Source organism: Humulus lupulus, chromosome 3, assembly GCF_963169125.1.
Source record: "Humulus lupulus chromosome 3, drHumLupu1.1, whole genome shotgun sequence".
Classification (NCBI taxonomy): Eukaryota; Viridiplantae; Streptophyta; class Magnoliopsida; order Rosales; family Cannabaceae; genus Humulus; species Humulus lupulus.
This window is the reverse complement of record NC_084795.1, coordinates 92,624,182-92,649,438: the sequence shown is the minus strand read 5'-3', so window position 1 is coordinate 92,649,438 and position 25,257 is coordinate 92,624,182. Positions and strand designations below refer to the sequence as shown.

Sequence of the window (25,257 nt, the reverse complement as noted above, 5' to 3'; positions counted from 1 at the left end):
AGGCCAATGATGAAGCTTCGAGCTCGGATTCAGATGAAGGTAAAGTCCTCCCTACTTCGAGAATGTGGTCCCCCACTTTACCAAAACACAGGCCCAATAGGTTAGTCTCGTGCCCACAGGATAGATACCACTTCTACATATGGAGTTGGGTAGATGACTGTGTCCATAGGTTTGATAGTGGGCTCGGGAAATACGACACCATGTACACCACGGACGAGGTGTGGAATGGGATAGTCGTGTAATATGGGACCAATGATTATAGGGACCTCTCGAGGTTATCACCTACTTATAGGGAAGGCACTCCCCCCGCCTCCTCTGAAGACGGGGGAATTTCATGGTCCCCGAGCTCGAGCTCGGGGGAGAGTTCCAGTTAGGTTTCTTCTATCATCACTCTATATGTCTATGATACCGAAAACAACTTGTGTGCTTCACTTTACTCACCGTGTTGTGACTTGTGCAGGCGAGATGGACTCCGACCTTGACACTCTCATCGACACTGCTGGTGCCAAGAGGAGCAAATGCCCTAGGGCGGGGTCGCTGAAGACCGGCCAGCCGGGCAAAGGTTCTAAGAGGTCCAAGAAAACACCTCCCCTTGCTCCGCCGGTTCCGAGCTCTGTTGCCGCGTCGACTACTCAGGCCGGCACCTCTACGACGGCGCCATCCTCGCAGGTCGTCGCCTCTGCGGTGGCACCGACTACGCTAGTTGGTGCCATCGCCATGGTTGAGCCCCAACCTCTTGTGGTGGGTCAATCATCCTCTGCTCCGCTTTCTAAAAGGCCTTCTGCTTCCCGAGTTCAGAAGCTATCAATCTCCACCCATATGGACGCATATGCGGTGGACAATGCTGCTGGGTCCCATGGATCCACGCTGGTCTCGGATGTCATGTCCTGGATCGGCCAGAGCTATGGCAGCCTCGAAGCTCCCCAGTGGCAGTGCCTAAATGACACCCGAGACTGCACTGCTCTTTATGAGAAGAGTATCGAGCACACCGCCGCGGTAAGTATTCTTCTACACTCCTTCCTTTTCTACTTGTAATCATACTGACCTGGAGCTAATGGTGGTTTACTTCTTTTTCAAGCTCTTGCCTTCACTGCTCAGCTCAATTACCAGTTAAACCATGAGATCCATTCGAGCAAGATTCATGCTCAGGAGGCGAAAGATCTTCACCTCAAGGCGAGCGATGATCTGAAGGCGGCGAATGCGAAGCTCGAGGCGGGAGTTAAGGAGCGTGAGGGTATGGCCACCGAGCTCGGGAAGTTGAAGGCTGAGCTCGAGGAGCATAAAAAAGATATCATCCAGCTTCGGGAGACCAATAAGAAGCTTGAAGAGGACAAGGCCACCACCTTCGACATCATGGAGGATGCGAAAGCTCGTCTCCTTGCCGAGTACAAGGAGAAGAAAGAGAAGGCGGTCGACTCGGCCATGTACCGGATGTGGGCCTACAATGAAGATCTGGACACCAGCTTCTTAGTTCCTCACGAGGTGCCGCTTCTTGAAAGGTGGAATGCTCGGCTCGAGAAGGAAGAAGCTGAACAGCTCGAGAAGGAGAAGGCTGAGCAGCTCGAAAAGGAAAAGGCTGCTCGGGACGCCGTTTCGGAGGGAGCTCAGGAGGATAGTCATGCTATTCGTCCTGAGGAATCCGGTGCTGCAGATGCTGAGAAGGCCAAGGAGATTCCTCTTCCTTGAATCTGACCTCGGGGAGATCATTTATTGGGGCTGCGTCCCCCTATTTTGTAATTATTTTAATTTATGCCCACATGGCTGATACAATTTCTTTAACTATTCTTTTACATGCTTTACATTTCTTGGATCGAAATATTTTGCACATTTTATGTTGATGAATCAGTTATGTTTATTTATTCACATAAACATAGTTTGGATTTTTAGGCTCGAAACTCGATGCATTCATGCATAGTTTGTTCGAATTATCCGCTTCCGACCTCGTTATTTATCAAGGTCGGATATTACTTTAACCATGAACCCGGAAGTACTTATATGGTACGTAACGTATATGATTTGGTTATATCTTTTTGTTTAGTCACTTTTCCTCATCCTCAGTTTTTTCTCCGAGGTTAAGAGTTCGAAACTATTTTTCTTTAAGGTATTCCAGCCTCGATCTCGACTCATCTCGAAATAGGTTTGGATTCCTACTTATCATCGATTAATTTTTTGGCCGGTTTGTTCCAAACCTGTTAAGTTTGCGCATCTGGTTAACTCCAAATGTTTTAGGTTTTCGATGGTTCGGTTATGTCCGGACTATCTAAGCTCGCGTATTTAGTTATATCCAAATACTTTATGTTTTTGATAATTTGGTTATGTCCGAACTATCTAAGCTCACGTACTTGGTTATATCCAAATACTTTTTGATAATTCGGTTATGTCCGAACTATCTAAGCTCGCGTACTTGGTTACATCCAAATACTTTATATATTTTTTTATTATTTTTTAAGCTGATGGTATATATACCAATGATGCCCCCTTAAAATCCTATGAGTGTGACCATAGGTTATTAAATTAAGAGAGATTGCAAAAATAAAAAACAAAAAGAGATTACATATTGAACAAAATAGGTCTTTTATTTGATGGAATTCAAAAGCAGGCAGGCTAATACATATAGAAAATCATGGTTACAGGCAACACACTTCCTATACTACTGATAGTAAGGTCTAAGGTGTTCGCCATTCCATGCTCGCGGTACTAGGCTCCCGTCCAATCTCGCAAGTTTGTATACGCCGGGTCGGATGACTGACTCTATCTGGTATGGTCCTTCCCAGTTCGGCTCAAGCACTCCAGTTGCTGGATCTCGGGTTGCTAAGAATACGCGTCTCAACACCAGATCTCCCATTCCGAACTTTCAATCTCGAACCCTCTTGTTGAAATATCTGATAGTGCGTTGCTGGTAAGCAGCATTTCTCAGCTGAGCCTCTTCTCTTTTCTCTTCGATCAAGTCTAGGTTTTCTTCGAGCTGAGTGTGATTTGAAATTTGATCGTAAATTTGAGTTCGGATCGTTGGGATTTCGACCTCGACGGGCAACATTGCCTCGCAGCCGTATGCTAGAGAGAACGGGGTATGTCCTGTTGATGTCCGAGCTGTGGTCCTATACCCCCAAAGGACTTGAGGCAATTCCTCGGGCCATCGTCCCTTTGCTTCCTCCAACTTTTTCTTTAAAGAACTTTTGAGAGTTTTGTTAACGGCTTCGACCTGACCATTCGCTTAAGGGTGAGCCACTGATGAAAAACTCTTTATTATGCCGTTCTTTTCACAAAAGTTGGTGAACAAATCGCAATCGAACTGGGTTCCGTTATCGGATACGATCTTCCTCGGTACTCCGTATCGGCATACGATGTTCTTTACCACGAAATCAAGGATCTTTTTCGAAGTTATGGTCGCCAATGGTTCAGCCTCCGTCCATTTCGTGAAGTAATCAACGGCGACTACAACATATTTTACTCCGCCTTTGCCAGTCGGGAGAGAGCCTATGAGGTCGATGCCCTATACCGCGAAAGGCCATGGGGATGTCAACATTGTCAGTTCGGATGGTGGAGCTCGGGGTATCGTGGCGAATCTCTGGCATTTGTCGCACTTCTTCACATACTCGAAAGAATTCGTTTTAATGGTTGGCCAGAAATATCCCTGGCGTATGATCTTTTTGGACAGGCTATGCCCCCCGGTGTGGTCTCCGCAGAACCCTTCATGAATTTCTTCAATGATTTTCTTAGCTTCGGGGGGGGGGGTTACACATCTAAGCAATGGCATGGAATATCCCCTTCTGTATAGTTTTCCATCTAAAATGGTGTACCGAGGAAGTTGATACATCAACTTTCGAGCCTAATTCCGATCTTTTGGAAGAATTCCGTTTTCGAGGTAATCGACTATCGGGGTCATCCAGGTTGGCTCTGTTTCGATCATACACACATCTTCCTTTTCCAGCTCACTAATGCTGGGTGTTGATAGGTGTTCTATGGGTATAACGTTCAGCTCTTCATTTTCGGCGGAGGTGGCGAGTCGAGCTAAGGCATCTGCATTTGAGTTTCGTTCTTGGGGAACCTGTTCGATTGCATAAAACTCGAAATACTCTAATGCGGATTTTTCCTTCTCCAGATAAGTTGCCATTCTTGTGCCACGAGCCTGGTATTCTCCCAAAATTTGATTAACTACGAGCTGGGAGTCACTATAGCAATGTATAGCTTTAGCCTTGAGTTCTTTTGCTATTCGTAGTCCCGCGAGTAGAGCCTCGTACTCGGCCTCATTATTCGATGCTTTAAAGCCAAATCTTAAAGCAGAGTGAAATTTACTCCCTGCGGGGGTGATCAGAATAACCCCTGCCCCTGCTCCGTTTTCATTTGACGAGCCGTCAACGTAAAGTTTCCATAGCTCGTGGGCCGTGGTTATTACCTCGTCGTCGGCTATACCCGTACATTCCACTATAAAGCCCGCCAATGCCTGTGCCTTAATGGTCGTCCTCGGATGGTAGGTGATCTCGAACTGTCCGAGCTCAACAACCCATTTAAGAAGTCGACCTGAAGCTTCTGGTTTAGACAGGACCTGTCTAAGTGGTTGATCTGTCAGTACATGAATGGGATGTGCCTGAAAGTAGGGGCGGAGCTTACGAGATGAATGAATTAGACTAAGGGCGAGTTTCTCCATCAATGGATATCTTGACTCTGCCCCCAGTAATCTTTTACTGATGTAGTAGACGGGTTTTTGCACCCTCTCTTCTTCTCGAACAAGCACCGCGCTTATCGCGTGTTCGGTGGTTGAGAGGTATAAATACAATACTTCTCTCGTCTCAGGTTTTGACAGGATGGGTGGTTCAGCTAGGTGCTTTTTGAGCTCCTGAAAGGCCAGCTCACACTCCTCTGTCCATTCAAACTTCTTACTTCCTCTCAATAAGTTGAAGAATGGAAGGCCACGATCCGTTGATTTCGAGATGAATCTGCTTAGGGATGCCATCCTGCCAGTCAAGTTTTGGACATCTTTATGCTTCCGAGGTGAAGGCATGTCAATCAGGGCCTTGATCTTGTCGGGATTAGCCTCGATTCAACGTGAATTCACAATAAAGCCCAGAAATTTTCCCGAAGATACCCCAAAAGTGCACTTCTGAGGATTTAGCTTCATGTTGTATTTTCTGAGCACGCCGAAGCATTCTTCGAGGTCATCAACATGGTTCTTGTTAAGTTGAGACTTGACAAGCATGTCATCAACATAAACCTCCATGTTGTTCCCAATTTGTTCCGAAAACATCATGTTTACGAGCCGCTGGTACGTGGCTCCAGCATTCTTGAGTCCGAACGGCATGACATTGTAGCAGTAGAGCCCTTTATCTGTGATGAAGCTCGTATGTTCTTGGTCGGGGGCATGCATGGGAATTTGGTTATATCCAGAGTAGGCATCCATGAATGACATCAGGCCATGCCCCGTCGTGGCATCTACGAGCTGATCAATCCTTGGCAGCGGAAAACAGTCTTTCGGGCAAGCTTTGTTGAGATCCGAGTAGTCAATACAGGTTCTCCACGTCCCATTGGGCTTTGGGACCAACACCGGATTGGCCAACCATTCAGGGTAAAAGGCATCCCTAATAAAATGGTTTGCTTTTAACCTGTCAACTTCCTCTTTTAATGCTTTCTTTCTGTCTTCGTCCAGCTGTCTTCGTTTTTGTTGCTTCGGGGGGAAGCTTTTGTCTATGTTCAGTGTGTGGCTCGCTACATTTGGACTTATCCCCACCATGTCTGAGTGTGACCACGCGAAGACATCTTGGTTTTCCTTCAGAAAGCAAATTAATTGCTATTTTGTCTTATCTGGGAGGTGTTTCCCGACCTTCACCTTTCTCAAGGGTTCAGCTTCCTCGAGCTGAATTTCTTCGAGCTCCTCTAGAGGTTCGAGGTCAACTTTCTCCTCAATCCTTGGATCAATCTCCTCGTCGATTTCTAAGACCGTTCCATCTTTATTTTGTATGATAACGAGTGCCTGAGCGCTCGTTTGCTTCTTTCCCCTCAAGGAAATGCTATAGCATTCCCTCCCTGCCAGTTGGTCTCCTTTTAATGTCCCGATTCCGCTAGGGGTCGGGAACTTAAGGGCCAGATGCCTTACAGATGAAACTGCCCCCAGCCCGACCAGGGCGGGTCTCCCGAGCAGCACATTGTAGGCAGATGGTAAATCTACTACCACAAACTCCATTATCTTGGTCACCGAGACTGGGTAGTCTCCCAAGGTCACAGGGAGCTCAATGGATCCCATACAGGCAGTTCCTTCTCCTGAAAAGTCGTACAAAGTAGTTGCGCATGCCTTCAGGTCGCGAAGGGAGAGACCCATTTTCTCGAGGGTTGCTTTGTAAAGAATGTTGACTGAGCTCCCATTATCTATGAGAACTCGGCGGACTCTTTTGTTGGCGAGCTGAAGAGTAATAACGAGCAGATCATGATGTGGAAACTGAACATGGGAGGCGTCCTCCTCAGTGAAGGTTATGGGTTGTGTTTCAATCCTCTGGCTTTTAGGTGCCCTAGGTTCGGGTTCATAAGGAGACCCGTCCCCTGTCTTAAGCTCGTTAACATATCTCTTTTGGGCATTCCTGCCTCCTCCCGCGAGATGAGGCCCTCCCGAGATGGTTATTACGTCCTCTCCATCTATCAGGGGGGGCCTGTCCTCTTCCCGAGATCGGGAGTTATTATTTTTTGTCGTCGGAGGCGCGGCTACTCTCTGGCTTGCGGCCGTCTGACCAGTGTTCTGGTTTTTGACATACTGCCGGAAGTAGCCTCTCGAGATCAACCCTTCGATCTCGTCCTTCAGTTGTCGACATTCATCAGTTGTGTGTCCGGTGTCTTTGTGGAACCGGCAATACTTACTGGAATCCCTCTTGGATTTTTGATTTCTCATCGGGTCCGGACGCCTGAAGGGGACCTGGTTTTCATTAGCCAGGTATATTTTTTCCCGAGACTCGTTGAGCTCGGTGTGCACTTTATAGACGGAGAAATACCTCTCTCCTTTCTTTTTCTTTCCTCCCTCAGCTTCGGGATTATTTCCTTCGTTCTTTTTCCTCTTAGAGGGATTCTCCGAGGTAGGCTATGGAGCTGCTGGGTCAGCCGAGGTTGAGGCAGAGTTGATGTTTATCGTTGTAGTTTCGGTCTGCGAGGTCGCTTTGAGCGTAGACCTCGCCTCCTCTACATTGACAAATCTCTGCGCACGTCTGTTAAACTCGGTTATCGACCTCACCGGTTTCCCTTGCATGTTATCCCAAAGGGCACTTCCGGGTAAAACACCAGCTCGGATAGCCATTAAGTGCCCACTGTCATCCACGTCCCGAGCTCGGGCGACTTCCAGATTAAATCTTGTCAGGTAACTTTTCAGTGTTTCGCCCGGCTGTTGTCGGACGTTAGTTAGGGTGGATGCTTCTGGTCTGACTCCCATCATAGGTCGGAACTGCTTCTTAAAGTCTCTAGACAACTGCTCCCACGAAGTTATTGAGTGTCTTTTATACTTTTCGAACCAAATTTTGGCAGGTCCTGCCAATGATGTTGGAAACAACATGCACCTGAGCTCGTAACCCACGTTACTGGCTCTCATAATAGTGTTGAACGTACTCAGGTGACTACATGGGTCGGTCTTTCCTTCGAACGCTGGGACATGAGGAATCCGGAACCCTTGAGGAAATTGAGTGTTGGAAATATGGGGAGCAAACGGCTCGAGCTCCTCATCAGAGTCCTCATATCGACCCAATCCTCGTTCATTCTTCAAAAGCCTAAAGGCTTTTTCGAGCTGATCGATTCTTTCTTGGACTGGGTCAGCAAGAGGTGCCGTCTGGAATTGATTACCATTGATCGTGATTCCAGGCTTGCGTCTCCGCGAGGGATCTCTACGCCTATTCAAGCGATCCCTCAGATCCGGATTTGTTTGATCTCCATTCCCCCGACTCTGATTCAGATGATTTCGCAGGTCGGGACGATTCTTGCGATCCCCAGTATTTTTACGACCTCGATCGTGCTTACTGATGGACCTGGTCTCTCCGGATTCATCACTTGTGAAACTTGTTGCTCGGTTATTTCGCGATGGGTTCTTCCCACGTCGCCTCGTCTCTGCAGTGCGAGACCGAGACGTCTGACTTCTCTCAGATGGTGTGCCTCTCCGCTCTTGGTTAGTCTCCCTGTTTCCTTGTCTTTCCCCCGTATGCCCTTGATCCTGATCTCGAACAGGTTGAGCGTTTCTGCGAGGTGGCGAAGGATATCTTATGGGTGACGGAGGGAACCGTATAGGCGACGGTGGATGCCACCCTTGTCGCGGCCTAGAGGGTCCAGAATTCGCCCGAGATGGGTCAGTTGCGTTCGGTGCGCTCCCAGGTACCTGAGTCCGAGCCTCTGCAGGGGTTCGGTTATTCTCAGTTCCCACAGGCACTTCCACAGGCGGGTTAGGCGGGACCCGAGCTCGGGTACTCCTCTGGGGCCTAGGAGGAGCAGATGGCTCTGCTGGCGCCGAAGGTTGAGTCGGCCTTCTTGTGGCAGCATCCTTTCGCGGACGCCCACGGGGCCTCCGGGGAGGAACATGCACGTCCCTTGGAGGAGGGACTTGGTTTTCGCGCGGAGGCGGGGGCTGAGCCACCTGCGCCTCTGCGGCTATCGTAGTCAACTCCTCATTCCGTTTGTTGGCCTCTGCCAACAGCTGTTTCAACTGCCGGTTTTCCAATTCTACAATAGGAACGTAGCGCTCAGGATTGTAGTACATATCCTCATCCCTTGGTGGAGGCGGTGGTCCCCGGGAATCAGAAGACCCACTCCTCTCCTCAACATCCGGGTTCTCCATTGGTTGATTTCCAGGACGTCTTGGGTAATTTTCCTCAGGGGTGTTCTGATTGTTTGTGGCCATGACTTTCTCAGGGATGAATGCTTAAGGCTCTCAATGAAAGCACCAAACTGTTGACGCCGTTTTTCGTCAAACAGTGAAAGAAGAGCACGAAAACAATAATTGAAAATGGCCAATTGAAATAAAACAATGTAAACACACGATTTTTATGTGGTTCAGCAGTTAATTCTGCCTAGTCCACGAGTCTTTGTTATTAAACTCAAGATTATCTCTAGGAATTCTTCAAGAATGAATTCTCCAGAGTTTTCTCTCAAGGATCAGAATTTCGGTCCTTTACAATGGTGCATGGCTTCTCTATTTATAGGGAAGGCTGCAGAATATTATCCCACATATTTTGGGTAGTTACTCTTTTTGTATAAATAAAATAATTGGCTTTAAATGCCTACAATCAGATATAAAAGGAAACTTCTCTTGAAGATCAGGGGACGTATAACTGACCAAATAATATCCCATGATTCTAGGGGATTTACAATAATAGATGAGGATTACATCTCATATTTATAACACTTGTAGATATTCAAGGTGGTTATCGCGTATCTCTAAGGCTTTAGCCTCCCAGGTTTCCCGTCATCTATCGAGCTGGAAATATCTCCCGGGGCCACATGACTTTCGAGACCGTACGTGCGTCGAGCTCGGGACCCCTGATCCGAAGTCGTCCCTGAAGCTGAGTGTGTTCCCGGAGCTATCTTTCGAGATCATGAATACTTCGAGGTCACCATACTCGAGGTCGTCTACATCCTGTAAGCTCGACATACAATCCTGGAGCATGTTTCCAACCTTATGGGTCCACTGATTTGCGAATCCAACTTTCGAGATCATAATTAACATAGATTGAAATCTGGGTGTAACATAATAATATTGTGATTATCTTTAACTGAAGATTGTAACATATAGTTATTAATATTAATTTTAATTAACAACATATTGTAACTTGTATAAATATTTATTTATTTTTTGAGTAATTGTATAAATATTAATTTTAATATTAATAAATACATTTATTTTAAATAAAAATAAATTAATCTTATTTATTTTATTTTATTGAAGGTAGTAACTATAATTATTATTACTTTTATTATTAAAACAAAGGTAAAAAAAATGGTTGGGGAAAACCATATGTGAATTCAAAGACAAAAAAAAAAATTAAAACAAAAGTCAATATATATATACACGGTTGGGGCTCCCATATTTTTGTAATTTATTAAACATATAGTATAAAACGATTCTTTTTTATATTACGGTTGGAGATGTAATTATTCATTTAATTAATTAAATTATCATAAAATATTTTTAAAATATCACATTTTAATTAATTTATTTATTTATTTTTGTTTAAGTTTATGTTTGTTTTAATTTTTAAATTTAGCAGTGATAACAAAATATTATATATTATGTGTTTAATATAATATTAAGTTTAAGTTTAATTAAATTTTATTTAAGTTATAAAATATATTATTTTATTATTTTTAAATAATTATTATTGTAAAATACCTCAAAAATATCATATTTTAATTTTTTTAATTATTTATTTATTTAACTTTAAGTCATATTTATAATCTACCGTTAAACATAAGAATATTCTGTTAAATATAAGAATATTTCGTTAAAATTTAACAAAAAATAAAAATAAAAAAGTCGTTAAAATTATCTATATATTATTTTATATAAAAGAGATATATATTACAATTTAACCTTATAATTTAAGTGGTGATAGATGACACTATATTTTTATTTATTTGTATTTTGTTTTTATCCATTAAAGGATCACGATATACAATTTGATATTAAATACGGTATAGAATAATATTGTTATTTAGTTTTAGATAAATATATATATATATCTATATATTTAAAATTTATTATTTCAAATTATATTTTTAAACATTAGAAAAAGAATGGCAGCACAAATATGTTCCTTGCCACTATATATATTTATATAGAAACATGTTTTTATCATAAATTAAATTTGATTTAACCATATATAATAACTATATATTAAAGAGAAATCCAAAATTTACTAAAAGTAATTTTATTGAGGGAAAACTGACTTATTTTATAACCTGTTTGCAAAAACATTATAAGAACAATAAATATATGCATACACTAAAAATGAAAAAAAAAACATTTATAAACTACAATAAGTAAAATTTATTCCATTCACAAAATATATGTTTTCATTTGAAAATTATACAACTTTTTTTTTTTTTTATTCTTATTAAACATATTTTGTTAATTTGATATACTTTCTCCGAATTAGTTGTCTTTTTATACATTTCTTTTTGAATTTTTAAAAAATATGGCTTTTATACTAATAATATGTAAAAATATGGGAGTTATACTTTTCTTAATTTGTATGAGAAAATTTACTAAAAACAAAGTTAAAGTATGAGAAATACAATTGGTAGCAAACTAAAATATGGAAATGCCACATTTTTTATCATAATTATATATTCTTTGATTTTGAACGTGATTTTATTTTATTTTATTCAATTGTTTATTTTTTCCTTTATTTTTTAATTATTTTTTTAGTTATTTTTTTTTCCTTACTTATTTTTTCTTTTTAATTTTTTTTCTACCAATTTTTTCAAATATCTTTTTTTTCCTTTCCATTTTTTCATTATTCTTCTTATTTTCCTTTTTATTCAGTTATCTATTTTTTTCATTTCATTTGTATTATTTTGTTTTTTTGTTCATATTTTTTCAGTTTTCTTTTTTTTTTCTTCATTTTTTTCCTTCTATTTTTTCTTCATTTTTGTATTTATTATCTTCTCCTTCTTTTTTTTCACACATATGAGCTTTTTTTTTCTTCTTCCATTTTTTATTTTTATTTTCATTTTTTTCTACCAATTTTTTCATTCATAATTTTTTTCTTTCCATTTTTCCATTATTTTTCTTCTTCTTGTTTTCATTTTTATTAATTCATCTATTTGTTTTCTTTCATCATTTCTTTTGTTTTGTTTTTTTTCTTCATATTTTTTTAGTTTTCTTTCCTAAGTTTTTTTCTTCATTTTTTGTACTTATTATTCTCTCATTCCATTTTCTTTTTTTCCCTTTTTTTATCACACATATTTTAACATTACATAATTATATTACTATTTTTTATTTATTATATTTTATTATTGTAATTTTTTATAGTTTTTTCCACTATATGCAAACAAATTCAAATAAATTTTTTTAGCATTTTCTTTTTATTGTAACCCTTATAGGAATACCAAAATTTAGAAAGAAAACTAATAAAAATATGAAAACGTAAATGGGTAACCAGTTACCTTGATGAGAACATTCAAATCTAGAAGAAAAAAAATTATATGAAGAAGATGGGAGAGAAGGGAAAGGGGGTGATCTGATTTTTTTTTCTATCTTCATATTTATGGAAACTGGTTATCTTCGTGTGTATATTTCTGGGGGCAGCTGGTTACATTCACGTTCTTTGTGTCTATATTTATGGGGTAACTGGTTACCTTCATGTTATAATGTATGTGTATATATTTGTGTTCTTTATTGTAACTGGTTACCTATGTTACTGAAATCATAGTTACTTCTTCATTTTTTAATGAAGTATTCTCTCTCTTTTTCATTCAAATTTGATGCTTTTTTTCATCTTTAATATGAGTAACCCGTCACCCCTCTTATGGTAACTGGTTACCTCTCTTATGACAGAAGGTTACTCCTCTCAATGTAACTGGTTACTCCTCCTGGTGCATATTATTTAACCTAACTCTCGAATTTTTTTTTACATAATTGTCAAAAATCAATAAAGTAACTAGTTACCTTACTCAGGATTTGAAAAAAAGAAACGTATCATTTAAAAATAAGGAAAAAATGTTTATAATAAATAAAAATAATAATAAACACAATTTATATCACAAAACAACCAAAGAAAAATTTAATATAAAATCAGGTATATAAAAATAATAAATAAGCTAAAAAAATAATTATCAAATTACAAACATACCCTTTCAAATTAATAAAACTTAATTAAAAATAAAATTATGTTATAAACCAATTTTTATACAAAAATATGAGATAATAAAACCATAAAAGTGAGAAATAAAAAAAAAAAAGTCGTAAATTAACTTATTTTGAAAAAATGAAGCTTTTTTTTTTTTTGCATATTTTATAAAAAATCTCATATAAAATAAATTTTTTTTTTTTTCAGAATTTGGAATAGGTAGTCTCACTTCGCCCTAATTATTTTAATAATATTAAAGTACGGGATAAAATCAGATTTTATTAGGTCAACTTTGGAGTAAAATGTAGCAAAATTATTTAATATAGGTAAATTGTATCATTTGGCAAAACATTAGGGGAGCAAAAGAGTAATATGCAAAATAAAAGTTTTTTTTTTTTTTTGTGTTCGACCGCCATAGCATAGCTTGCTTCAAAAGATAGGCACCAACTTCTAGAGAGAACCGTCATTTGCTCATTTGCTCATTTGCTATCCCCATGGATCAATCTCAACAGCAACAGCCTAGGCCTCCTCCTCATCCACCGCCGTCTCAAGGCGGAGTCGACTCTTCATCTGGGCTTCTCACTCTGTTTGTATCACTCATCTTCATTTTCGCCATGGTAGCCTCTTTAACTCCTTAGTTCGCTTTCTTTCTCTCAATGCTTTGTTTCAGCTAACTCGCACCTTTTCTTAGTCTCCATTGCTTTAGCTTTCTGACAAGGCTTATATACGATTCATCGAATTCATTTTGGTTTTGTTCTGTATCTGTACCATTAATGTCTTTTACATTCATTTTTATTTTTACGATTCTCTAAATATCAACATAATTTATTGTTTTATTGTTTCTTTCCACTTCGTTAAAGATTTTTGAGGGTTTATTGATTTCTTTCTGCTATTTATTCCTTCAATCTCGTTGCTTTCTCTAGTGGTTTAGATTGGGAAGCTCTGGGTTTAATTTCGTCTTATGCCCCTGTTCTTTTCACTTGTAATATTTATTTATTTTTTATTTGTATTGGTGTTTCATTTATGATCATTTGTCTTCTATTGATCTCATTTTAATCTTCCATTAGATCATTTGCTATTTTAATGCGTCCATGTCAAACAGCTCTGTGATCACCATAATCCTTTGAAATTTTTGTAGTTTTCTGGTTTTCAGACTAAATCCATTGTTGTATATATATATATATATATATATATATTGGATTTGAATTTGAATTTGTTGAGATTTATTTTAGAATTTGGGTTTGACGTAGAGCCTCCAAAATGATGTAGCTACATTCTATTCTATTTAAGGAATTAAATAATTATTATTTTTTCCCCTTAGTGTCCTCACTAACATGGGAGAATGGTAGGTTGAATCTACTTTATAAGATGACTTTTTCCAAAGTTTGGCATGAGTTTATCGATAAGTTGACATTCTAGAAATATCAAGATGGATATTTTTTCGTTTGGCATAAGTTTGTAAGATTGGCCAAGAATGTAGAAGAAATATCTTATATGTTTTTTGACTGGATGGCTTGATGGTTACAGTTGGTGTTTTCGTCAACTTCAACGGTTAGTAATAGTATTTCCCTTCTGCACCAAGTCCCGGAAGGTCATGTTGGGGCATATTGGAGAGGAGGTGCCCTTCTGAAGACGATTTCAGACCCAGGTCCTAACCTCAGTCATCACTTTTCCTAAGCTTGCATATGGTTTTTACTTTAAATATGTGTGGTAACACTGTATCTTCAGGTTTTCATTTTAAGATGCCTTTGCTTACCCAATATGAGCCTGTTCAAGTAACCATTCAGACAGATCAGGTAACTTTTGGCTCCCAACTCCTAAAATACAGACTTTTGTTTTTTTTTTTAATTTTAAAGCTCGAGTCTTTGTGTCCAAAAATTCCAGGTGAGGGATATTCCATGTGGTACTAAAGGCGGTGTCATGATTACTTTTGAGAAGATAGAGGTAAAATGATGAGGCATTAAACTTTGTTTTACCACAAAACCTAAATTTAGCATCTTTATAATTTATGACCAGCTTAAATGCTTCCTTCAGGTTGTTAACCGCCTTCGTAAGGACCATGTTTATGACACTCTCATGAACTATGGAGTGCATTACGATAACACATGGATATATGACAAGATTCATCACGAGATCAATCAGTTCTGCAGCTCCCATAGTCTGCAAGAAGTCTACATTGACGTATTTGATCAGGCAAGTAAAAATATTTGGTAAAACCTTTCATAGATGATAGTGTGGGTAGATCATTTCAACTTTCAATAGACAATTTTCTTTGTTTGGATATTAGCAGTTCAAGCATTCATATTTGTTTTATATTTGTCACTTGGGGGAGTTACACCAATTGTAAGCAAATTATTGTCAGTTTAATGTTGAACAGTTTTAAACTTTTCCTGCTACAAATCATGTTTAATGTTGTACGTGTAGTAATCCATATAGGGGCAGTACGCTTGCAGGACTTGTTAATATTCATAATTCTTTCTGTGTATATAACATAATGTTACTTTGAGTTAATTTGTTGAGGAGTGCTATAAACACTTTATTTTGCACTCTTGTGTCTCAATGCTTGATATGTGGATTATTGGTGGAATGTACAGGTTAAACTATGAATAAGAGAGAGTGACGAAAATAGTATTAAGCATTACTCTACTTTGTTGTTTGAAACTAATTTTTTATTTTTGTCCAAATCTTCTCTTACAAAGATTGATATTGACAAAGTGTACACCCAATATTGCCAGATTGATGAAAAGATGAAAGATGCTCTTCAGGGTGATTGCACACGTTATGCTCCAGGGATCGAAATAATTAGCGTCCGTGTCACAAAACCAACCATCCCAGAAAGTATAAGACGAAACTTTGAACAAATGGAAGAGGAGCGCACTAAGGTACATTCATTTTGAACCAAATACAAAACCATTCAGATAATTTCAAGTGGTTGGGTTGATGAGTGTGAGTGATGAAGGGTTTAAGTTTCAAGTCCTTGCAAGTGTATCTATCTATTAAAGGAAATACGCATGAGAGTTTCCCATTTGATCCCAAGCTTTGGATCATTTTTGTTAGAATTAATTAATAAACTATGTTAAATTTCTACATTGAAAAGATTTAAAAATATTTATGCATTTATAAGAATATGGGCTAATCTACTCAAACAATTAGGTTTTGAGGTAGAACCTTATAATCTTTAATAGAAAATGCCTATAATTTGATCCAAGTTGGATTTGTTCAAATAGGTTTTGATTGCCATAGAGAGACAAAGGGTGGTTGAGAAAGAGTCAGAGACTAAGAAGAAGTTGGCTCTCAGCGAAGCCGAGAAGAATGCCGGTGTTAGTAAGATTCTCATGGAACAGAAGTTAATGGAAAAGGAAAGTGCTAAGAAGCAGGATGAAATTGAGAACCAGATGTATCTGGCTCGGGAAAAGAGTCTTGCGGATGCCGATTATTACAGGTATATTTTCAACAATACATGATTTGAATGGTATGATGTTAAAAATCATTGATGGAATTACTCATTCTGACTGCAGAGTAACTAAAGAAGCTGAAGCAAACAAGTTGAAGCTGACCCCTCAATTTCTGGAGCTCAGATTTATCGAAGCCATTGCCAACAATACCAAGATTTTTTTTGGAGAAAAGGTTTGTATTTTATATGTATAAATATTTTTCATCAACTCTATTAATATATCATCAATCAATTCACATTAGTCTGCTTTTGTTTATGAGCAAGCTTTAATTAAGCCGCGTGGTGTGCACTGCAGCTGCCGAATATGATATTGGATCAGCGTTTGCTGGGGAACTATATACAAGGAGTGGCTGGAGGACTATCTAGGGAACGTGACGTAAACGTTTCGTAATTTAGTTATATGTTCTATGAGCACAGATCCATAGAGTTTTTTAATAGTGAATAAGAAAGCAATAGTTGTGTTTTAAAGAGCGCGGTTGTTTTTGGCCATTGTTGAATTCATTGGTTTGTTTATTTATTTAATTTGTTTATTTGCTCATTGTAAAAACACTAAGACCACTTCCCGATGGGTGCCTGCACTATTCCATTGCTTAAAATATCAAGACAAATTTTTTTTTTTTTAATTTTACCTCTAATTTTTACATTAAACTTTTTTTTTAATTTTTTTATTTATATCATTTAAATACTATATTTTTAAATATTTTCTATTCATTTTAAATATTTTCTTTAACTATTAATAATATTTTTATATCTTTTAATATTTATAATATCTACTTAGATATCATATCACAGAATCTATATATCTATATAAAAGAGAGTTTCAAGGAGGTGTTGTGTCATTTTGAAATCTTTCTAAACTATTTTATCTATTTTCTAATTTTTTTCACATTTTTATTATATTTTTTATTTTATAGTTATTAATTAATTAAAAAAAATATCTAAAATATCTAATCTATATTTTATCATTTTCTCACAATTTTTTATTCTACATAATATCAATTTAAGCTATATTTACTCTCAAATATATCTTAATAAAATTTTATTAAGTAACTGTAACTTAATTAGTCTACTATATCTATTATAAAATTGAAGTTTATTTTATAATAATTGAATTAACAAAAATATATCTAAAATATCTAATTTATATTTTATTATTTTTTCACAATTTTTTATTCTACACAATATCAATTTAAGCTATATATACTCTCAAATATATCTTAATAAAATTTTATTAAGTAACTGTAATTTAATTAATCTACTATATCTGTTATAAAATTGAAGTTTATTTTATAATAATTGAATTAAAAAAATATTTAATCTATATTTTATCATTTTTCACAATTTTTTATTCTACGCAATATGAATTTAAGTTATATATACTCTCAAATATATCTTAATAAAGTTTTATTAAGTAATCGTAACTTAATTAGTCTACTATTATAAAATTGAAATTTTTTTTATAATAATTTAATTAAAAAAATATCTAATCTATATTTTATCATTTTTTCACTATTTTTTATTCTACATAATATCAATTTAAGCAATATATACTCTCAAATATATCTTAATAAAATTTTATTAAGTAACCGGAACTTAATTAGTCTACTATATATGTGTTACAAATTGAAGTTTATTTTATAATAATTGAAAATTTCAAATATATCTTAATAAAGTTGTAATAAAATATTGTTAAGTAACTGTAACTTAATTAGACTATTATACCTATTATGAAATTGAAGTTTCTTTTATAATTATTGAATTTTTTAAATATATCTTAATAAAACTTTATTAAGTAACGATAACTTAATTAGTATTAATAAATTTTTATTAAGTAACTGTATAACTATATTTTAAATATTCAAAAAATATCTAATAACCATGTACTCACATTATTTTATTTGTTTTAATGTATATCGAATCGATTTGGGAAGCAAGCTATTTCTGCTTTCTTTTTTTGCTAAGAAATTGTTGGATTGATACTAAATTTGTGACGTTTCTTTAAAACAGTTGATTGAGAGTCATGAAAATGAAAGGCTAATGGAGTTTCTTACAGAAAAGCTTATAAAATGTGGCTGGAAAGATGAAATTAAATCTTTTTCTAGGTACAAATAATTCTCAATTTTTTTTCTTTTCCAACTTTAATGAATCATTTAATTTGTGAGTTTTCAAAACTATTGAGGAATCAAACTATGTTATATCTATCTTTTTGTTAGGATTAAATAAAATTTGAAGTGTGTTTATTTTAATGTATATATGTGAAGGGAAATCTCTCAATAGATTTTATGAAGTTACATAGTATATATTTATATATCTATATATTTATACATGACATGTTGCAAATTGACAGTAATAGTTAATCGTGAACAATAAATAAGAGAACAAATAAGGAAGGTGAAGAAATTGAAAATAGTAGGATATGCGTTAGTCAGCCAATTCTATGTTAGCTTTGTATACATTTCAGGAACTTACAAAATATAAAATTGGTTAATAAAACTAAATTAATATTATAAGGTATATATAATGACGAGCTTTTTAATTTGCTTGACTTCACATTATCTAATTTTCCCTTTCCATTTCACTATTGAATTTCATAATCTTTCCTCTTTAATATAGTGTTGAATTCTCTTACATTTAAATCCATTTAATTTAAATTGACATATTAGATTTTTAGTTTCGGTCTTATATATTTTTGTATAGTTGTATTCCATTCTCTTGTGGATTCCATTTTTAATTAGTTTTACATCTCTAAAGAATGCATAATTAATTCGGGTGATTGTGTGTACCATATATTTGAGATTTATATATATATATAGATATATGTAACATGTACCAACTAAAGAAACACAATAATTATCATCATTACTAATAATTTTTCAAAAGACCTTATGTGTAAATATATATTTTTGTAATATATGTATCTATAAATATTTTTTTTACTTTGTTGATCTTTTTCTCTCTCTAGATTGATAAAGAAAAACTATGTCTGTTTATTCAGGATCATCACTTTCATTGTTGTTTCAAGGAAATGATCTGGATCAAGGTACTTCGAATACCATTTCCATTGCTGAACATATCACCATTTCTCACACAATAGGTATGTTCATTGAGTGTGATTTTGTATTCCATTGTTGTCTCTATACTCTGGATCAAGATCTCGCCACTTTTATTGTTATTTCATTGTGATATTACTTATGATAGAAGATACAAGTATATATATATATATTATCGTTAACATTTAAGACTAAAGATCAATGAGGTTCATGAGCAAGATTGTCATAAGTTCAGCAGGTTCTGGTTGAGAAAGAGGCTTTGTAGATGTGCAAAAGTGGAGGTGGTAGTGGAGGCAAAGCTTTGCGGAGGATTCTCTATTTAGAGTTGAAGTGGAGAGGAATAATTGTAGAATAAGATAATGTTTCACTTTCAAGTGTATGATGCAAATAATGCATTGTGTGAAATATCTATATATGTTTCTCTCTTAGTAAGACAAAAAGAGAATTAGAAATGTTCAAAATATTTTCAAATATAATCTTTACTTCTTAGTTCCTTGACCACCTTCTCTGTGACTGTGAACTCATCTCATCTCCAACAACTCATGAATTGATCTTATAATTGAAAATAGTTTAACAAAAATCGAGTCTAGGGTATTATTTTGATCCATTTTGTAAAACACGTAGTCTGAATTGTCATTTAACAAAACATAGAGGTCGATCGCTTATTCGGGAAAAACATAAGGGTCTAAATGTTATTTTATCTAAAAAAAAAGCCATGCAAATTGTATAATAATAATAAGTAGATGAATAAAAGTATGTCTACAACAAGTTGTTTGAACTTTATTTTTGGTACTTTAATTATTCATTATACAATGAACAGAATCATAAAAAAAACTGGGGTCAAGACGTGCCCACGTTTCTATATAAATAGCATGTTGTACGGGTATGGTGAAAAGACTCCTTACCACAATCTATCAAAATAAAATTTTAAAAATATATTTTTTAATCATTACAAAAAACTAGGTGAAGCGCGATTATGTTTTCTAGTATTTATATAAATGACAGCAACAAGGAGATGATGTAATACTCTAAAATTTCTCCAAAGCATTCTTTATATTTTCTCATATTTTTCACTTTTTTAATTCTTTTTTTTAAAATTTATGATTAAAAAATAAAAATATATATCTAATTCATATATAATTTGAATTAAATTAATTCATTAATTAAAATGAGAGATGTTCTTATATAATAAAATTTAACTTAATTAAAATATATTTGAAAAATTCATTTATTATAAAAGAAACTTTATAATAATAATAATTATAATTTAAATCTTTATAACCGTAACCTTATAACTATATTTTAAATCTTCAAAAAAATATCTAATCATCATATACTCACTTTATTTTATTTGTTTTAATGAATATGGAATTGAATTGGGAAGCAAGCTCTTGGATTTTTTAGCATGATATATAAATAAGGCATCTTTTTATTGATTCAAAATTATGTCTAATCAGTGAATCATCATCCAACACCATATCTAGTGAAAAATAAAGAAAGTGAACACATGCTTCAAGAACTTCTTTAACATATAAAGGTGAGTTTTCTTTTATTATAATTATGACTAATTAAGTTCTTTAACATAAGGGTGAGTTTTCTTTTATTATAATTATAACTAATTAAGTTCTTTTTTTGCTAAAAAATTGTTGGACTGATACCAAATTTGTGGCGATTCTCTAAACAGTTGATTGAGAGTCATAAAAATAAAAAGCTAATGGAGTTTTTTTTTAAAGAAAGGAATATAAAATGCATGGAGCTTCTTTCAGAAAGACTTATAAAATATTGGTGGGAAGATAAAATGAAAAAAATTTCCAAGTACAAATAATTCTCAACTTATTTTGAGGAATCAAACTATGTCGTAGTTCCAAAGAATTGAAAGAAGAGCATTTATTATTATTGACCAAAAGGTTCAAAGAGAATGACCTTATATGAATCTTTCTTATTATTTGTTATCTTATGTTGTCTCATTTATTTAGTTTTCTTAATTAGTTTTACTTTAGCATTTATCAATATACAACCATTTTTGTCATATTTTAATTTAAACATTAAATATTATAAATAGAATATTCAATGAAAAATACTTTATATAAATTTTCCTACAACTATATATACTATTTTTTTCTCAAACACGTCATTAAACAAATATAATTTTTTTTAAATATATATAATTTTAAAGTTATTATACATACTGCACAAAGCGCGGTTTCGTAATCTAGTTATATTATAATAATAGATACAAGCAATGTGCAATATGCAATTTACGTTTACTTAGTTTTATTTATAGAATTTATTAATTATTTTATTAAATTTGTATCATTTTCATAAATTTCAAATAAATAAATAATATAATAATAATATTTTATGAAAGTTAAATTTATATTAATATAATTAATAAATATCTATCTTTAGTTAGTTTTAAATGTATATTCTATTAAATATTTAGAATATTTTATTAAAGTAAACAAAACAAATAGTTAAAATAATTTTTTTTTTCTTATCTATACATTTTTTATATAAAAAGGTATACAAATATAATGTATATGTAATATTGTGCTAAAATAAAATAAAAAATAACAATAGCAATAAAAATAAAAATTTATTAAAACATGAAATATAATAATTTTATAAAATATAATTAAACTCATTTACTAGGTATATAAATATAAATATATATAAAAAGAGAAAGGAAAGAGAGAAGAGCATCATATATATGTGTGTGCTTTAGTGTTTGGGAAGAAACTAAGAGATAGAATATGAGAAATTAATATTATATATTTAGATAGATGAATAATGAGTTATAAATATAGTTATGTAATAGAAATTAATATTATATGTTTATATATATGAATAATATGTTATAAATATAATTATGTACTAAAAAATAATATTATATGTGTGCTATAAATATAACTATATACTAGATAGTTTTATGTATAATTTTAACTAGAGTGCTCTAACCGGCATACCTACCTCTTTGGCAGTGCTGCAAATTTATGATTTTCTGACTTGTCAACTTACATGATATATATAGGGAATTTGTCGTGGTGCGGGTGTCAAAAACATCAGCACCGGTGCACCTGCTTTTCTTCAAATGCTATTGGTCGTATGGTGTATGGAATAAGTAGTTATTATAGGCAAGGTTGTATTGGATACTCTTCTTTATATTGTAATATTTTTTTTCAGCACGTCGTAATTTGGTGGAACTCAAACTAGAATAGTAAAAGATCAATTCTCATCAAAATAACATCTTTTTTAATTAGTTAAAAACTTACTCAATATATATTAATATTGGTAAATTTAAAACCCATTACAAGTCTTCAGTTGCTTCGTCCAATTTCAGATTTTTTTTAGGAAAATGACCAATGGGTCGGGTAGGGTTGATAAAGGAGTCAAATGATTTTCATAGAGTGCTATTTGATACTTTGGTTAGGCGTAGACTGACATCTTCATCTCAAGAACCCATTTTCGATTTATAGAAAACAACACATTGAAAAATAAATACGCTATATATATAGAATTTCGAAAAAGGAAAAGAACAAAAAATAAAAAATAAATCTTCTATCTCTCCACAATCTCTTCTTCCTTCATGAACGCTGATAGCTCTCAGATGGATCTTAATGGGCATGGTTCGGACCTACAAAACAAAAGATCAGTGAAATAGATAAAAAGAGAAACACAAACCCGTAGAAAATAAAACTAAAATAAAAGACCAAGAAAAACCCACCTTTCATAACCATCAGTCTTTCTGCTGGAAATCTACTTCATGGAAGCGAATCATTTTGCCAGTTTTTCTTCAAGCTTTCTGCTTTACCCACAAAAATTCCATCCAAAGTGCTACAAAAAATATTTAATAGTTGTGTCATTTTCAGGCATTGTACTTTTTTCTTCATATTTTGGTAGGAGAGCTCTTTATATATTCGAGATTTAATTTAATTATTAGTTTCTCAATAATCTATAAATTTAATTTTAGTCTCAAATATTTAAAATGTCCCTACTTAGTTTTTTTTTTAAATTAAAATATTATCCCAATATAATGCATGGATTTTCAAATGTCACACACATATAATCACTTTAGTCGAAAAAAATGATTTTTTTTTATAACGGTTAAATATAAAAAATTAATTAAACAAAAACACTATATTATTAAAATATGACAGAAATTCTATATTTTAAAATATGACAAAAATTCCTTACACATATGATATAATTATGTATATTTTTGCAAAAATACAAATTATGGATTATTTTTTTGGAAATGTTCATGTAAAAAAAAAAAAAGACTCACGCTTTACCCAAAAAAAAAAAAACCCATCCAAAGTGCTAAACAAAACAAAACAAAAAGTATACAATACACCCATGATTATAATAACTCTCTATCCCAACACTTATCCACTAATAGCATTTAAAAAAAACGGGTGCACGGTGCTGATGTTTTTGACACCCCAACCAAATTCCATACATATATATGACAATTATTTTATAGAGGTTTTATTATGGGAAATTTCACTTTTTATCTCTAATAATACTTAATATTACCAAAAAATCCCAACATTAATAATATTTTCAAATTAATGCTAAACTTTCCTCCCATACCCAAAATACCCCTCCCATTATATCAAAAATTCACAAAACCTTCTCTTCCACTCTCCTCCCTCTCTCTCTCTAATTCTCACGAAATCTCCATAAAACCTACAGTTTTGTATAATTTTCTTGTCAAAATCATTGTTAGTTATCTCCATTGTTTCTGTGAATTCGTTAATATCAAAGGCAACATCTATTTTGAGAGTTTTTGGAGGAGAAAAACCATGGGTAATGAGATTTTACATTTTGTATTGGGTATTATTTGTTTACATTTTTTTTTGCTATTTTGAACAGATCTGAGCCTATATTGGTGTATTTTTCGGGATTTTTTGAGAGATTCCGCGATCTGTGTTTTTCTGGGTTTTCTGCAATTTTTTTGCTCGATAGAAGCTTGATAACGGTTCGATGGTATGTAGAAGAAGGTCTTTGTAAGAGCTCGATGTAGTTCGATGTTAGCTCGATAATAGCTCGATAGGTTCGGTTTAGTGCTCGATGGAAACTCGATAAGGGTTCGAGAAGGGGTCGAATGGATCTATAATATGTGAGCTCGATATTAGCTCGATATGAGCTCGATAGGGTTCGATTGAGGGTTTGGTTGTGTTTTATAGTCGGTTTTGAGAAATGATAGCTCGATGCTAACTCGATAATAGCTCGATATGGGTTCGATGGAGGGTTTGGTTAGGTTTATGTTCTGTTTTGAGAAATGGTAGCTCGATGATAACTCGATAATAGCTCGATAGGGGTTCGATGGAGGGTTTGGTTAGGTTTGTATTCTGTTTTGAGAAATGGCAGCTCGATTCCAACTCGATAATAGCTCGATAATGTTATTTTTTATTGCATTTCTGAAAAAATGACAGTTTTCCTGACAATGTTAATGTTTTTTTTTCCAACACAGGCTCTATTGTCTACGTTTTTGTATCCTACAATGGTGTTTGGGAATTACAAGGGAATAAGTGGATTTTCAAGGACCCTCAATGCACGGTGATACCGATGGAGGATACTGTAACGTACTTGCAACTTCTTGACATATTGCACAAGGAACTTAAAGTTGATAAACAGATGTATGAGTTGAAATTGGAGGTTCCTTACACTTGCGGCGACCAACCGTTTACACCCGTTCATGTTGAAAGTGATCTTGGTGTTCGTGCATTCATAGGAGTAACATCTAAAGAAAGGTTGGCCTTGTGTGTCACTCCTGTTAAAAAGATTGTCATTGCAGACCCATATTCCACTCCCGGACTTGAGGGAGCAGCCAGTACTTTAGGATTTCCTATTGGTGACCTGAGGGACAACCAGTATGAGTACAACCCCTATGTGAATGACGATCCGGTAGGCGAACACAATGAGGAATTAGGAGACAATTCGGTGG

At 34.5% G+C, this 25,257-nt stretch overlaps 1 protein-coding gene across 1 annotated transcript; it reads left to right on the top strand.

Moving 5' to 3' along the window:
* Window positions 1–13,240: 13,240 nt before the first annotated feature.
* On the top strand, window positions 13,241–16,880 carry LOC133822975 (uncharacterized). Its single transcript, XM_062255487.1, has 9 exons — window positions 13,241–13,420; window positions 14,331–14,451; window positions 14,532–14,599; window positions 14,688–14,747; window positions 14,838–14,996; window positions 15,539–15,685; window positions 16,031–16,245; window positions 16,322–16,430; window positions 16,553–16,880. The coding sequence occupies exons 1-9, from the start codon at window positions 13,298–13,300 to the stop codon at window positions 16,646–16,648; spliced, it is 1,098 nt and encodes a 365-aa protein (XP_062111471.1). The 5' UTR covers window positions 13,241–13,297; the 3' UTR covers window positions 16,649–16,880.
* Window positions 16,881–25,257: the final 8,377 nt, after the last annotated feature.

Coding starts and splice junctions, on each gene's coding strand:
- LOC133822975 (XM_062255487.1), top strand. CDS start 13,298: ATGGATCAATCTCAACAGCAACAGCCTAGGCCTCCTCCTCATCCACCG. Junction 14,748..14,837: donor TTACTTTTGAGAAGATAGAG/GTAAAATGATGA, acceptor TGCTTCCTTCAG/GTTGTTAACCGCCTTCGTAA. Junction 16,431..16,552: donor AGATTTTTTTTGGAGAAAAG/GTTTGTATTTTA, acceptor TGTGCACTGCAG/CTGCCGAATATGATATTGGA.